Genomic DNA, 17,001 nt, shown 5'->3' on the forward strand with positions numbered 1-17,001 from the left:
GTGATGAAGGAAGCACAGCTGCATATATTTATCAAAGCTTCCTGATGGCACATTTTAAATTTGTAAATGTTATTTTATGTCAATTACACCTCAAAAAAAGAGAACTTCAATTTCTAGGAATACTATAAAAACAGTTGAGAAGTTAGAGAATGCATTTATCAGTTTACTGAAATAAAAGCTAAGGTTAAAATTATATAAACCTAATATAAGTCATTTACCCAATTTTGTAAGTTATGGAAATAATAAATCAGTAATATTTTTATAATATCTTAATTTGTATTAATTAACACAATGTAACATAACTAAAATGTTACTGTAATGAAATCTTTTTCGAACATGGTATTTCTTTATTAACTGTGTGCAAGGCATATAATCAACTTTGGAGTCTGGCTTTTTGAAATAAGTAAAAATCACGTAAAAATAAGATATTTCATTTCAAGACCAATATATAGCAAAGCCTTTTAAAAACACATAATGTAAGAGAAAAGAAAAAAAAATTCACTGTAAAGAAGAAAACTTAACCTTATGTGCAAATTTCCTCTCAATTCCAAACCTGACAAATTTCATTAATGACAGGTATTTTTGACTAAAAAGGTATCTAATTAAAGTTAGTTAAGAAGTTAAGAAATCCAACCCCTTCCCAAATTATTCCACAATTCAAAATCTCCAACCTTTCTAGGATTCTCTCCTACCAACCCCTCTTTATTTCACCCTCTGAGGACCTGGCACAAAATTTCTCTGACCCTCTGAGAGGTGGGGTCTATGCCCCTCCTCTTTAATTCAGGACTGTGGGACTATCTGATCAACAGAATGGCACAAATGATGCTACAGTTTCTGAGCCCAGGCCTTAACCAGGCAGCTACCACTTCCTGGTTCCTGAGATACTCACTGTCGAGCTAATGAGGATGTCCAGGCCAAACAGAGAGGTCAAGGATAGGTGTTCCCCCTGAAGTCCCAATCAACACCTACCAACAACCACCGGAAGTGAGTGAGGTGCAAGTGAGGTAACCTTTGAGACAACTTCATCGCAGCCACCATTTAACCGCAACCACATGGAGACCCCCAAGCATGACCCACCTGAGCCTAGACAACCCTCAGAACTGAGAGAGAGAATGATTTTTACCGTCTTAAGCCACGAAGTTTGGAATGACTTGTTATGATACAATAACAACATTCCTAATCAATACTAGGGCCTACAGATATGGAAAGCACATTGATGGAGGAGGTAAAATCCAAACCGCACTGTTTCTTCCTCTCTCCCCACTCTCAACTTGACAAAAAAAATTACATGTAATCTCAAAGTACTGAGGGAATGCTGAGAGAAAGAATGGTGATAGCTGACCCTGTGGCTACCCCTTGACACTTCACTTTGTTTCTGCTCCTCCTCCAAACAAGCTCGTCAATAAGAGCAGTAAGAGCAAAAAGACGAAAAGCTTAAGGAGGAAGTCCATTCTTTACTCCTAACTCCATCCTAGCAGGGCCAGTAGCAATAAAAGAAACAGGGAAATCTAGTCCTGCCTTCTCCATTAGATGCCTTTTGGCATCTCATTTCCTCCAACCATCTCTTCTTACCCAGCACTCCTAGATCATCAACTGTTACATATACAACCAGGAAAAACAGAGGATGCAAAAGCAGTCACTGCTCCCCTGTCACTAGTTCTTACCACTTGTACAACCACGGAACCCAACAGTTCTCACTCCCCTCCCCATGGAGTTCTTTTTTCCTTTTTGGGGGGGAGGGGTAATTAGGTTTATTTATTTGTTTACTTATTTTAATGGGGGCACTGGGGATTGAACCCAGGACCTCGTGCATGCTACGCACGCACTCTACCACTGAGCTACACTACACCACCTCCACCAGGAGTTCTATCTTAACTATAACTCATTAATAAATTCAAAGGTAACTACTCATGTCCTTAAAGACAAAAATCCCTCCCACCTTACAATTTCTTTATGAATTGGGTCTTGACAACTTTAAAAGAGATATGAAATCACACTGGTACTTACATTGTACAATGCAAACGGGATGATTCTTACTACGGTCCACAAAATTCAGCCTACTTCTCTACCTTCTATGTATGTTACTTGTACTTACTTTTGTATTCTTGTCACTTGTATGTTAAAGTGACAAGAATACAAAAGTAAGTACAAGTATTATCATATAGATTCCCAAATATACATAATCTAAGTTCACATTTTACTATGGACTCCAGTGTGTCTAACTATAAAACCAATTTAGGGCAGTTTTTTCAAAATGGAATGAGTACCATCAATGGAGGCAGGGTGGGGTGGGTTGGGAGGGGGAAACACAGGTTTGTAATTTCAGAAACCTGAAAATTCTCCCCCAATAACTTTTATCTATTCAATTTAATTTGATAATAAAGATTCAAGATGAACACTGCATGAACCATATGGTTGGCTACCTTATCAGTGTTCTGTCATAGAATATCAATCCAACCTTTTGTTTACAAACCTTTACTAAGTCGTTTCACATTGATGAAAAAGATAAGCAGACTTAGTATGTAAATTAAACATTTTTGCCAAAAGGTGCTATAATAGAAAGCTCAAAATCATTAGTTCAAATTCAAAAAATTAGAAAACGTGAGCCCTTACTGGTAAAGGCATGCTGAACTCAAAAGAAATCCATTTATAAGAAGCAACGTTCACAATAAAATGATCATTTAGATCCTGCTACAAGAAGAATAAGTCCAAGAAAAGCCTTTGCTTTGCTGGCTCAGACACCTCTCTGCTGCCCAGACATTAGAATTTAACAATCATTTTTCAGGTGCTGGAAGACCTGGGTCCAATTTTGATTCCAAAGTTTTATTTTTTCTTTCTCCAATTCATAAAACTTTTATTCCACTTAAATGAACTTAATACACGTGTTCTTAACAATCATTCTTGGATTATTCATGAAAATTTCATAAGACATTAAACAAAACTATCATCTCAAGTTATTTCCCTGTTAACTATTTTTTTCAGCACATGCATGTTAGGCAAGTATCAAAACAAAATCACAGAAGCAAAAACCTAAAAAAAGTTAAATACATCAGGGTTTTTGTTTGTTTTACTGCTGCGCTTGATATATATGAAGTAATGGGACATTAAGCAATTCATTTTTACTGCATCTTTACTTCTACATTTGTTCTTAGGTTGCGTAAAATACTTAAATACAAATAAAATGAGTGTAGCAAAAATAATGAAAGCAAACAGCAGGTAACTTTACAAATAATGGAACGTGAACCACTTCTGCCCTTATCCAGAGTAAACCGGTCACAACTAAACAAACACTTCTGTAGCTATAGTCAACAGTGTGCACACTGAGACTAAGTATTCCAATGATAACACATGGTTCAACACATAATATCCAAGGGATGTCCATTTCTACTACAGCCTTAAGAGCTCCAAGCCTCAAAGTACCCAAACTACACCTGTGACTGGAACCTATTATCCCTTTTATTTATTCCCCACCAGGACAAACCAATACCTAGGCAGCTTTCTTTGCTTAGACATGGAAGCGGTTTTAACACTGGCCCTTGTGAAGTCTGTGTACTATGCCAAACATTTATAACTTGTATAAAAATTCCATATTCCCATACTGGCCACCTCAAGATGAAAACATGTAACTCTCTAAACGTTAATCAGCTCTACTCCCCAAATTTTAAACATAAAAACCACTTGGAAAACATAGAAATTCAAATAGAAATAACATAAACCTGTCATAAATCATAAACAAAGAACTATTTGTGGGACAGCATGAATGACAAATCATCTACTGTGTAAATTTTAGAATGAGGCAGACAAAAGTTGGAAGGCCAGTTATTTTTCCCCTTTCAGCTTCTTCTCCTTGGGTATCCAATGTCCACAATGTCACGTTATCTCTCAGATAAAACAATGTAATATCATTCATTACATCAATGCTGCAAATTAAAATTTTAAAAAATTGTATTTGTTACTATTTGATATGAGTAAAGGGTTTGGTAGTTGCCTAAGACATCTAAAATAATTGATTAAATTGAGCACTTCCAGCACTCACTGAACGTGAACTTGTAATCTCTGTATTCCATAGAAGTAACTCTGGTCTTTAATCGCTCTTAGAAGATTATTCCCACCTAATTTCCTTTTATAGTGCCTGGCATAACCAAATATATATTAATAAAATTTTGATGCCGGTAAGTACTCTCAGGAGAGGGTACTTCTCACTTGCTGAACACCACCGTCATTAGAATGGTCTGGCCGCACCTCTGTGCAGAGTTACTAGGTAACAGAGAAGCAATGGAGGATCTAGGGTACTCTTATCATCAGCCCTTGTTACTCAAGGCAGAAATATGCAGCACGCTCCTGTTCCTTCCCATCTGGCTTATTCTCCTGATGGTAGATTTAACTAGAAAGGGATCTGAAAGGCAAATACAGTAACTTTAGGAGGCAAATTTGAAATCTTGAGGATGGCACTCCCATACTTAACCTAAACTTCACATTCTCCCTGCCTCTCCTTACTGTATTACCTGTGCATATGCTTTCTTATTGTATTAAAATGTAAGCTCCTTCCAGAACAGAAAACTCCTTTGTGTACGCTCAATTTACTTCCCTACCTTCTACAAGGAGCAACCAGCAGAAAGTCAACACATTCCTAATAGACACTATTAAATAAAGAAAAAACCCTACTCTGAAATGATAACCACTATTTTTATACAACAGGCAAGGCTCACCAGTTTCATCACTGCAGCTTAATAAAAAACCACGTCTACCACTATAACAATCACTGTATTCCGATCAAAGTTAAAACTTCCAAATTGAATTTTTGAAACAATACATTTAAACACCAGTTTAAAAACCCCACTGAAAGAAAAGTACAATGGCATTTCAATTATCTAACACAGACAAGGATTCTCTGAATGTGAATTTTTCAAATGAATGGAAATGTACCACTCTTTACAATTTACATTTAAGATGTAAATCTTTTTTTTAATTAATTATATAACCTTCTGACATATTTACAAATGTCTGGGGTTGTTTCAATATAATGGGGAGAAGGAAGAAGAGAGTGGATAGGGAACAGATGAAACAAGGTCATCTGTGAATTAACAATATTTAAAGCTGGGTGATGGACAGGTGTGTTCATTAAACTACTCTACTCTTGTAGGTTTAAAATTTTTCACTTAAGAAAATTTACACTCCAGGAACCAAAACAATGCGGTACTTGTATAAGGGTAAACATAAACACTAGTGGACTAAAAGTCCAGAAATAAATCCATTCATCCATGGTCAACTGATTTGACAGCGGTGCCAAAACCAAAAAATAATGAAAGAAGTCTCTTCAACAAACGGTGCAGGCACTAGGTTTCCAAGCATAACAGAACGAAGCTGGACCCATATTTCACACTATGAACAAGAAATAACTCAAAATGGGTTAAGACCTAAAGGTAAGAGCTGAAACAATAAAACTCTTAAGAAAATACATAGGTGAATCTTCATGACCTAGTATGACTTAGCAATAGATTTTTAGATACAATGCCAAAAGTACAAGCAACATTAAAAACAAAAAAGATAAGATGGATTTCATCAAAATTAAAAATTTTTATAAAAAAGACACCATCAGGACAGTGAAAAGACAACCCCCATAATGGGAGAAATTATTTATAAATCATATACCTGATAAGGATCAAGTATCCAGAATATATAAAGAACTCTTACAGCTCAACGAAGAGAAACATGCCAAATTAAAAATTAGTAAAAGGCTTGCACAGAAACTTGTCCAAAGAAGATATACAAATGGCCAGTAAGCACATAAAAAGATGTTCAACATCATTAGTAACCAGGAAAATGCCAATGTAAGCTACAATGAGACACCACTTCACAAACTCTGGGATGGCTATTAAAAGAGAGAAGAAGAAAAAAGGAACAAAGGTGTTGGCAAAGATATGAAGAAACTGGAATTCTTGTACATTCTGGTGGGAAGGTAAAATGGTGCAACCAGTATAGAAAAATTTGGTGGTTCCTCAAAAAGTTAAAACAGAATTACCTTATGTCCCACCAATTCCACTACTATGTACACGTTTAAAAGAACTGAAAACAGGACTCAAAACAAAAATCTGTACACAAATGTTCACAGCAGCACTTTTCACAATAGTCAAAAGGTGGAAACAATCGAAATGTCCATCTATGAATGGTTCCACATTATGTGGTACACATATGCAATGGAATATTATTCAGCCATAAAAAGAAAATAAATTACTGATACATTCTATACATGGATGAACCTCAGAAACATGCTAAATGAAAGAACCCACACACAAAAAATCATACTTGGTGTGATTCGGTTTATATGAAATATCTATATATGAAGGATCTCCTTTGGGGTGATGAAAATGATCTGGAATTACAAAGAGGAGATTGCACAACACTATCAATGTACTAAACGTCACGGAACTGTACATTTAAAATGATTAATTTTATGTTATGTGAATTTAGCCTCAAAAAATTTCATAAAATTGGTTACATATTTCATATCAACCTGAATAGGAGTAAACTACTAGAATTTAACACTTCATTCATCATTCAGGAGTGCTAAGTTTGTTGGCCTGCCAAAGGATTTTGTCCTTAAGCCAAACAACAGAAAAGAATGCAACTGCTTCTTATAAGTCTAATAATTTCCCTTCAGTCTAATTACCACTAGGCTGAGATAACCAGTCTTAAAAATCTCAGAGTGAGAGAAGATTTTTAGCCAGATACCTATAATGAAAGTGTGACTTTTAAAAATCATGATCTACACCACAATGAAATGCAGTCTGAAACTTGTCTGCAACCTGGTTTGAACAAATCAACTACGAAAAGCCATTGTGGATCTGGACTATCAACTAGATATTAAATATTAAGAGTTTGTGTTAATTGCATAGGTGGGATAAGGGTACTGTGGTTATATAAGGAAACAGAGAAAATGTCAAGATGTCTATAAAATAATACATAAGGCAAAGATAAGGACAAAATACCTGTGATGATTAAATCTAGGTGATGAGTATATGGGGGGTTTATTATACTATTTCCTGAACTTATCTCTGTGCTTGAAATTTTTATAATAAAAAGTTAAAATTTAAAAACTCAATCCCAACATTTCATTTTTTAAGGCATTTGTTGGCTATTAACCTATCTGAAAGAGAAAAATCACTTTTCATAGTCATTTTGATGTTAGAGGAAATTAAATTCTTAAGAGAACTATGGGTAATTCACTAAGTACATACCTACCCCCCCCCCCGACCCCGGGGTCACTCTTGACAAGTAATGCCTTAATTAACATCCAACTCTAAAGTCACTGACCTGAAGTCAGGGATTATAAAATAAAAATACTAAACAATAGCACTACTGACCTTGTAATGTTTCACAGAGCATTAAATATTGACTTTGTATAACCAAGATAAAATTTTAAGTCAAACCACTTTAAAAAAGAAAAATATAAATGTAGATGTATGAATTCTATATAGATGTATAAATTCTAACCCAAGTGATGGAAAAAATAAAAACAAAGCACTGCCAAATTGGCAAAAATAAAAAACAGGATGGGTGAAATAAGATCAAAGATATCATTAATCACAAGCAATGTAAGTAACTTTAAACTCTTAAAGATATTATCAAGTTGTATTTATAAGAATTCAATTTTATGCTGTTTATCAATAGATCCCAAATGCATGGAAAGGCTAACAGTATTTACCAGAAAAAAAAAAAAGGAATCCTCAACAAAACCCTAGCAAACCAAATCTAACAAGAACATATAACAAAGACTGAACACCATGACCAAGTAGGATCTACCCCAGGATTGCAAAATTGGTTCAACACATGAAAACTGACCAACGTAATCCACTGTATATAAATAGGATAAGAGACAAAAAAACACATAACCAGGGGAGGTTACAGCTCAAGTGGTAGAGCACATCCTTAGCATGCATGAGGTCCTGGGTTCAATCCCCAGTACCTCCTCTATATATAAATAAATTAATTAATTAATTAATTAATTAAAATAAATAAATAAATAAATAATCTTAATTACACTCTCCCCAAAATAAAATCACCTAAACCATTAAAAAAAAAAAAACCACACACACACACTCATCTCAACAGATGAAGAAATAGCATTTACTAAAATCTGACACCCATTAATGGTTTAAAAAAACAAAACAAAACCAAACCACCACTCAACAAACTAGGAATAGAGGGAAGGAAACTCCTCAACCTGAAAAAGGGCATCTACAAAAACACAGCTAACATGATACACTTAATGGGAAAATCTGAAAACTTTTCCCTCCCTAAGATCAGAAACAAAAAAAAAAAGATGTCTACTGTCCCCACTTCTATTCAACACTGTACTGCAAGATCTAGCCAGAGCGAAAGGCAAGACAAAAAAAATAAAATGCATTTAGATTGGCAAAGGACGAGAAAAGTTATCTGAACTTGCAGATGACAACCACATACACAGAAAATCCTAAGGAATCCACATACACACAACAAAAAATCATTCAAGCCAAAAAATGACTTCAGTTAAGATTGCAGGACAGAATAGGAGTTTGGGATTTGCAGATACTAACTACTATATATAAAACTGATACACAACAAAGTCCTACTATTTAGCACGGGGAACTATATCCGATATCTTTCAATAACCTATAATGATAAAGAATATGAAAGAGTATATGTACATGTATAACTGAATCAATATGCTGTACACCAGAAACTAGCACAACATTCTAAGTCAACTATATTTCAATAAAAAGAATGGACTTTAATTGATAAAAATATATCAATATTGGTTCATTACTTGCAACAAAAGTACCATACTAATGTAAGATAGTAATAATAGGGGAAATTGGGTACAAGACATATGTGACGACTCTGTAATATCTGCAATTATTTACGTGTAAAACTGTTCTAAAAATAGCTTATTTAAAAACAAAGTAAAGGAGTTCCTCACTAAAAGCTCAAACTCTGGGTTTAGAGCTCTATTAAATATCCAAGGAAGAAAAAAAAGTTTGCAGGACAGAAGATCAGTATATAAAATTAACTGTATTTAAACTCTGCACTAGCAATAAACAACCTGGAAATTAAATTTAAAAAATAATTTCACTTATGACAGTGTAAAAAAGAATTAAATGCCTAGGAATATTTTTTAAAAAGAGTTTTGCAAATGTATTCTGAAAACTATAAAAAAAATTATCAAAAGAAACTGAAGACCTAAATAAGTGGAGAGATATCCCAGGTTCATGGATCAGAAAGCATAACACTGGCAATACTCCTAAAATTGATCTACAGAAGAAAAACAATCCCAATCAAAATCCCAGCTGCCTTTTTTTTTTTTTTTTTTTTTTGCAGTAATGGAGAATCTAATAGTAAAATCTGTCTGGAAAGGCAAGGGATCCAGAATAGCTAAGACAATCTCAAAAAAGAACAGTTAGAGAGAATTTATACTTTCCAATTTCAAAACTTACTACCAAAGCTACAGTAATCCGCCATAAGGATAGACAGTGAAGCAGAACTGAGTCCAGAAGTAAACCACTACACACATGGTCAGTTGATTTCAACAAGGAATTAGAGAAAGAATAGTCTTTTTAAAAATGGTTTGGGGACAAATGAATATTCATGTGTACAGAATGAAACTGGACCCCCACCTCAGGCAATATAAAAAAAACTAACCACAAATGGCTCAAAAATCTAATTGTAAGAGCTAAAGCTACTAGAAGAAAGCACGGTAAATCTTTATGACCTTAGACTTGGTTATGATTTCTTAGCTCTAACACCAAAAGCACAAGCAACCAAGGAAAAAAATAAATACATCAGAATTTATCAAAATTACATTTGTCCTACAAAGGACACCATCAAGAAAGTGAAACAACCTGCTGTGGGAGAGAATAACGATAACCGACAAAATGAGAGAAAACATTTTCAAATCATATCTGGTAAAGGAATTATACCTAGTGTATATAAAGAACTTATTCTTTAATAATAAAAATAACTGAATTTTAAAATCAGCAAAGGATCTGAATAGACAGTTCTCCAAACAAGATATATAAATGTCCAATAAGCACATGAAAAGATAATCAACATCTTAAGCCATCATGGAATGCAAACCAAAAGTCACAATAAAATACCACTTCATACCCACTAGAATGGCTATAATCAAGAAGTCAGATGATAACAAGTGTTGATAAGGATGTAGAGAAACTTGAACTCTGATACACTGTTGGTTGGAATATAAAATGGACACGCAGCTTTGGCAGTTTCTGGGAAAAGAGTTAAGCTACTTGGCAGTTCCTGGAAAAGTGAAATAGTTAACCCATGACCCAGCAATTTCACTCCTAGGTATATACCCTAAAGAACTGAAAAATCTATGTCCACACCAAAACGTGTACAGGGATTTTTATATCAGTACTATTCATAACAGCCAGGAAGTGGAACAACCTGATCTCCACTAACTGACGGACAGGTCAATAAAATGAGGCATATTCACACAATGGACTCTTAGGACACGTGATTCTAGACTTAGAAGATCTCATTCCAACTACTACAGTATCCCCAGTCACCTTTATTAGTTTCACCAGCGCTCAGTACCTGAAATCTAATGACCAAATATAACTGAGTTACAACAGTACTCAACGTACTTTTCAGAGACTGTTCATACAAAGTTTATGGTATCAAAGAAGTTTTCAAAGACAGGAAAACCAAACAAATACTTTATATCTCAATAGAAAGTATCTTTCTATCACCAAAGGAAGGTTTGAAAACCAATGATTCTAAAAAAAATCACTCACTGCTACTTGCACGGAAAGTAGGAGCTTCTCTAAAAAAAATTTGAAATTTTATATACCATGTCTGAAATGGGAAGCAATGAAACATTAAATCATCACTGCTCTCATTTTAAACAGATAGGCTATGAGATAGGCAGCTGTTCAACTAAGGGTAAGGGAAAAAGAAATTATTTAAAGAAATGTTGGCACTGATTGACCTGTGCACAATGGCTGTCATTCTTCTATTTTCCCTCCTCTATTAAATTCTTAATCTTTAACAGTTGCTTCACCAGTAAAGATCCTATGTAGATATTAATTTTTCTTCAGAAAGTCTACATTTTGGAATATCAGGATGTCATAAATCAGCTAGTACAGCACAGTAAAAACAAAAAACACGTTCTTAAGTCAGGTTTGGCTTCAATAGCTGAGAGTACATTATTATGCTTGTTTCCTCTTCTACATGTTACATAGTAGTTCATATATCTTTATACCTTTTCCTTCCTCCAGATTCTCAAACTAGTTACAGCAGAGTTAACTGCTTCTTGTTATTATTAAAATTGTGTAAATACTATGATTACTGCTAGAGCAAGCAGTGTACTGTGATTTCAATAAGGGTTCAAAGTTATTGTATATTTTGTACTAAAATTTCTTAACAGTACATATTTGTCATAAGGCACAAGTTAGAAAGGGAGGAGAAAAGGAGTCATTTCTGTCACTAACATCTGAATGCTGCTGTAATGTCTTCTTCTCCCAGCTCTCTGTCTCTTTACTATAGCATATTATCACAAACTAATAACCTAATCACAATTCAGGTCTCATCCTTTACAGTTACTTCTAATAATAGAGAGCTCAGTAAGCTGGTCAGACACAAGATAGCCATCTTGAAAAAAGTTTTCCTATTTACCAAATACATACACAGAAAGAGACACATACTACAGACAACATCCAAAAACCATATGACCCCTGGCAATAAAACAAGCAAGAAATATTTTAAATACTCAAATGAATCATAAAATTTTACTGATATACAATTAACCAAATAGAGCAGCATGTCATGTTACTAATTTTAGTTCATCACTGTATTTCAGCACCTACAAGGATATCTGGCACTCAAACACTTAAGCAGACCATACACTTCCTGAATGGAATGATTCACTAGCATAAAGATATGTGTCCCAAATAATCTAAAAACGTAATGGGACTCCCAATTAAAATCAATCCCAACAGATTCTTAACAGGCCTTGATAAATACACCTATTACATAAAAAAATAAAGAAAATCTTAAGTGGATAAACTATCAAGAGCATTAATGCCCACGTATGTCTTAAGCTGTCCTTGAGTGATTCTCATGTATTCTAACGACCTGTTGGGCAAACATAAATGAAAGTCAAACAGCTAGGAAAATGCCCCACAAATGCCTAAATCTAGTTTAGGAATCCCTGCAACAACAGTTCTCAAAGTAGGCCCCCAAAACCTATTCAGGGGGTCTAAACTAATTCAAGGGTCAAAATTATATTCAAAATAGTACTACGAGGCTATTAGTCTTTTCATTCTCATTTTCTCACAACTGCATAGCGACGTTTTCCAGAGGCCACATGATACGTGATACTGCTACAGATCACGAATGCACAAGCAGATGAGAATCAAACTATATTCAGCTAAACCAGACAGTAAAGAGGTTTGCAAAAATGATTAACATAACTCTTCTCATTTTTTGGAAACTGATTATTTAACAATGTTATTTAGATTAACATATAATGTGTTTATTATTTCTATTTTTAAGCTAATAAATATTTTAACAATTTTTCAGTTTTAATTTGTAATATGGTTAAGTATCAACTGATTTAACCCAAACAAAACCCTTTTGGGTTCCTCAGTAATTTAAGAGTGCAAAGGGGCCCTAGGACCAAAAAGATTGAGAACTGCTGTTCTAACCTAACCACTCAGTTCCTCAGTTAAATAAATAACACTTTGTCCAACATATCTACCAATTCTAAGACTGGAATAAACTTTGAAGGATAAGTAAAGCACAACTAGTGGGCAAGTAACATCAAAAGTAGCTGCATACGCTCCCCAGTGCTCACCAGCATAGAAGGCTTAAGAGATTACTATAAGCTAATAACAACAGTTTATCATCTGCTTTCTTACTCATTTACGGCAAACTAGGACTTCTTCCCCTCCTTCCAGGTATCAGTTTCCCAAAGTATCAGTGTAGGAACAGGCGAAGCCAAGAGAACACTCAGATTACACATCTTTTTTCTTTTTTGATATAATGTACGCAGATAAAGGTTTACTATTAATTCAAATATATGAAAATGAGAAATAATTTTCTTTGTTGAACTATTTACCACTTGGACTACTTCCTCTCTGGGAAGCTTTGGAGTACCTGCTATACTCACAGCTCCTTCTGGACAGGTTCCTTAAGCAGATCACCATGTTTTATATCAGAGAGGAGGGACCCTGCTACCCTCATCATACCTGACTGACCAGGACAAATATCTGACACTAGGGAAAAAAATCTAAAACTTATACAGCTGTCTCAGAGATAGCCAGAACTCCCCCCAAAAAGAGGGAGTTTGCCAGTAATGACAGGAGCATTGTCTGTAATTAAGTGCAAACAACAGTGGAGTCACTATAGTGGCTCACCACTAGTGCAGAGTATCACAGCACCGAAAAAGTAAACTGATACTGAAGATACATCAAAAACGCTACTAAATCCTGAAAGAACTTCTAGTTCCTGAATTCATCCTCACCTCCGTATCTGACTGTGGGATCAGTGAAACAAGTATCTTCCTTCCCTCTATAGCCTTTGTAAGGGGGTGGAAATGTATTATTCCTATTAAGGTAACATCACATTATTTCTTATTAAACATCACTACCACACTTGGGGGAGCAAAAAAAGACAAAAAGACCAGAATGAACAACTGGAGGGTAACTGTGAAAAACTAAATAATCCAGATACTTTTTTCTCTGTACAAATCAGTAAGAGAACAGCCATCATGCTGTGTAAACGGAAACAGAAGGACATCGCTAGAGAATGCGAGATCCCATAAGGTCCCATTGTGTAAACTGATGACTGGGCAAGTTACAGGAAGAACTGAAAATATAGGCCTTATGTTTGGTTTGTATAATCTGTGAATATTGAATCTCATCCCAGTCAACTGAAAAAGGTAGGAAAACTTGCTGAACGCCTATCAAAATCTCATAATCAGAATTACACAAGCTGAAACAAAATTCTAGAACTCAATGTTTAAACAAAGATCAGTCACTGGTATAACAAAACGTGTAAGATCGGAATAAAATTAGACACTCAGATTTAAAAAAACTTAAATGAACACTGAGTGGCTAAGAATTTAAAATAATGATATAAGGACTAAAGCAGTCAAGTATGTTATGTTCTTTCCAAGAACTGAAAAGTGGCTCAAGGCCTTACCTTGAGAGCTAATAAGCAGCTGCTCATTTCTCAGCCGGTTCTTCCTGAGCAGAAAAACATGCGACTTAGGATAGCTTGGAAGGGAAGGGCAGTTGGGACGGATGTAAAAGCTTTTAAAGCAGAGGTCTTTATACAAGAGAGTTAAACCAAACAAATAATCTCGTTTTACACAAACAAGAATATTAATACTGAAATAGTATTTTCTCCTTTTTAACTTTCTTTCCAGTCTGATTTTGTTCCTATTACAAATATTTAAAATATCCTTTAAGAAAGTACTATTTTAACATACAAAAGGTCAAAGCAAAAAAATTCTCAACGTAGTAGATCTTCCTGACACTCTCAGCCCTGCCCCAAATATCTTATGTGAAACACCAAAGCAAAAAGGCCAAGCAGTCCTGGTCAAAGGGGGCCCCCTGCAAAACCCTAGGACTTCTTAGATACAATTTGAAAGGCACTCAAGCAAGAGTCCACGAAGCATTTAAAACAAAAAACAAAAAAAAACTTGACATTGGCTTATGAGAAAATAAATGTTTTTCAATTACATTGCCACCACTTTTCCTTAAACATAAGCCAAAAAATAGACTAAAGATCTAGTCTGAGGGGGAAAAAAAACCCATAGCATTCCTTCTTCACTACCAAACCAGTCATTTAACAAGTTTCAGTGTTTGCAATTTAAACTTTACATCATTCATGAAAATCTTTACGAATCAAGAGACACTTTTCTCTTAAAAAATACATAGACAAGATTAAGTATCTCCTCTCTGAAGAGCTTTTTTTCCATAGTGAAAGAGCTTGGAAAGTAAAAACTGTATGTGAAAGAATAACATACTTTTTTTTTTTTTAATCTAAAGAAGAGACTTCGGTAATCCTGATCCAAACAAACCAAATGTAAAAATCTAATAACTTTTAAAATAAGAATCAGTGAAATTAAAAAACTGGACATTTTATAATATTTAAGAAAATACTGCTAGAATTCCTTAGGCTTAATGATGACACTATGGCTGTTCCTGTGCTTGTTTTTTTTCCCCCTCAATTATATACCTTTCAGATACCCGAAGGATTTGCACATGAAAGGATTTTGAGAGTTGCTTTAAAACATCCAGCAGGTGGATGAAACAGAACCAGTCATTTGACAATGGTTGAAGCTGGGTAATTGGTACATGAAGCTTTATTGAGCTCACTTTGTTTCTTGTGAAGGCTGAAGGAAAAAAGCATCCTACCCACCAAAATATCCTGTCAAAAGCAGAGAGATTTTTTGTCCCACTAAATCACCCCAGAATTCTGCTTATTCTTTTTTATCTGGTTTAGCAGTAAGTTCTCCTCTTCAAACCAATTAACTTCCTCCAATAGACCTGTAACTGAACTACAAGACTCGCCTTGACGCCTTTTAATTCCATTCATCAGCTAGGCGAGGCTCAGGTGAGGAAACAATTCAGGATTCCAACTTACAACTAGTGATCTTATTTAACCTCAAGACCGCACAGCTGTTTTGGGTCAAAGTGATGAGCTATCTATCGCAGGTGGTTGTTTCTGTCTTTCGAATTTATCTTCTCCCCGCCTAGCACTTTAACTAAGCTTGGTGAGTAGCACACAGAGGTGATAAGTAACAGATGTTCCCTCCCAGGAAATAAACCCTTTCGATGAGAAGGGGGAAAGAACTCAATCGAGTATGACACCCAGAAATGTTCCAATCTCGGGGTACGTAACTTACATATATCCTGAGACTCTCTCGCCCCAAAACTCTTTTAAATGGTTAGAGAAGAGCGACCCTGGTTGGTTTGTTTCATCTCCTCCTCCTTTCTTAGGGGAGGTGCTAGAGAGCAAAGAAATGACCAAAAGACAGGCCGGAAGAAGGAAAGCGAAATAGCATGGAGTCGGATAATCAGCTCTTAAGTAAATGAAAACTGTACCCAAATTAAAAGAAGTTACGAGGGAGTTGGCTGCTACACTGCTCCCGGTAACTCCAGAGTACCTGAGCGGCTGAGAGAGTGGGAAAACCTGGCTGTAGGAGCACCAGCTCCCAACTCCCTCTCTCTCCAAGATTCATAGACACAAAGACATAAAAGGAACTCCTCCCGACCCCCGCCAACAGTAGCGCCGCAAAAACAGCCCCCACCAGCCCGGGCCACGCTGGCCGAGCCGCCCTGGCCCCGTGGAGCCGCCCCAGCCCTTCCCCGCGGGGCCGCCAACCCCGAAGCCCGCCGCGCTCCTCAGGCCGGGGCCCCTTCTCCCGGGCCGGGCGAGGGGCAGCGAGCGGACCGAGTCTCGGCTGGGAACTCGCCCGCCACCGAGGTCCTTCGCGCCCGCCCGGAACTGGGGTCCTGGTCCCGCGCCGCCCACTCCGGGCCCAGGCGGTGCTCCGTGAGGCCGGCCTCGGGCCTCGGACCCGGTCCACTCCGCGCCCGCGGGACCCGCGCGACCCCCTGAGCCGCGCCGGCCGCCACCGGACGGACTCCGCCACTGGCTTACCTGTCTTCGCTCTTGTTTTTCTGCTTCTTTCCCATGGTGTGTCAGCGGCGCTCGCGGCCCCAGCTCCTCTATTCGGTCTCTCACAGACCCACTGTCTGCCGGCCGACTTCGGTCTCCGTTCGGCTCCGTCCCCTCGCGCTACCGCCTCTCGCACCCGGCTCTCCACAGACCCGCGCACTGGGACAGGGCACATATGGTGTGAAGTTCGAGTGCGCAAGCGCATCGCCCCGCCGCCTCGGCGTGGGGACGCAGGGCGCGGCGCATCGAGAGCTGCGTCTCGGCTAGAGCGTCTCCAGTGGACTCGCCCGCCCGGCAGGAGCCCGAGCGCCC

The 17,001-nt window shown here is 36.9% G+C and overlaps 1 protein-coding gene across 2 annotated transcripts in view; it reads right to left on the reverse strand.

Annotated features, from left to right (window-relative positions):
* Positions 1-16,892, reverse strand: part of EIF5B (eukaryotic translation initiation factor 5B) — a 64,874-nt gene extending 47,982 nt beyond the window's left edge. For both annotated transcript variants that reach the window (XM_074354630.1, XM_074354629.1), the window contains exon 1: positions 16,672-16,892. In XM_074354630.1, the coding sequence (XP_074210731.1) occupies positions 16,672-16,706 (35 nt within the window). In that variant the 5' untranslated portion in view covers positions 16,707-16,892. The remainder of the gene's footprint in view (positions 1-16,671) is intronic.
* Positions 16,893-17,001: the final 109 nt, after the last annotated feature.

This window comes from Camelus bactrianus, chromosome 28 (assembly GCF_048773025.1).
Source record: "Camelus bactrianus isolate YW-2024 breed Bactrian camel chromosome 28, ASM4877302v1, whole genome shotgun sequence".
In the NCBI taxonomy this organism is placed as follows: domain Eukaryota; kingdom Metazoa; phylum Chordata; class Mammalia; order Artiodactyla; family Camelidae; genus Camelus; species Camelus bactrianus.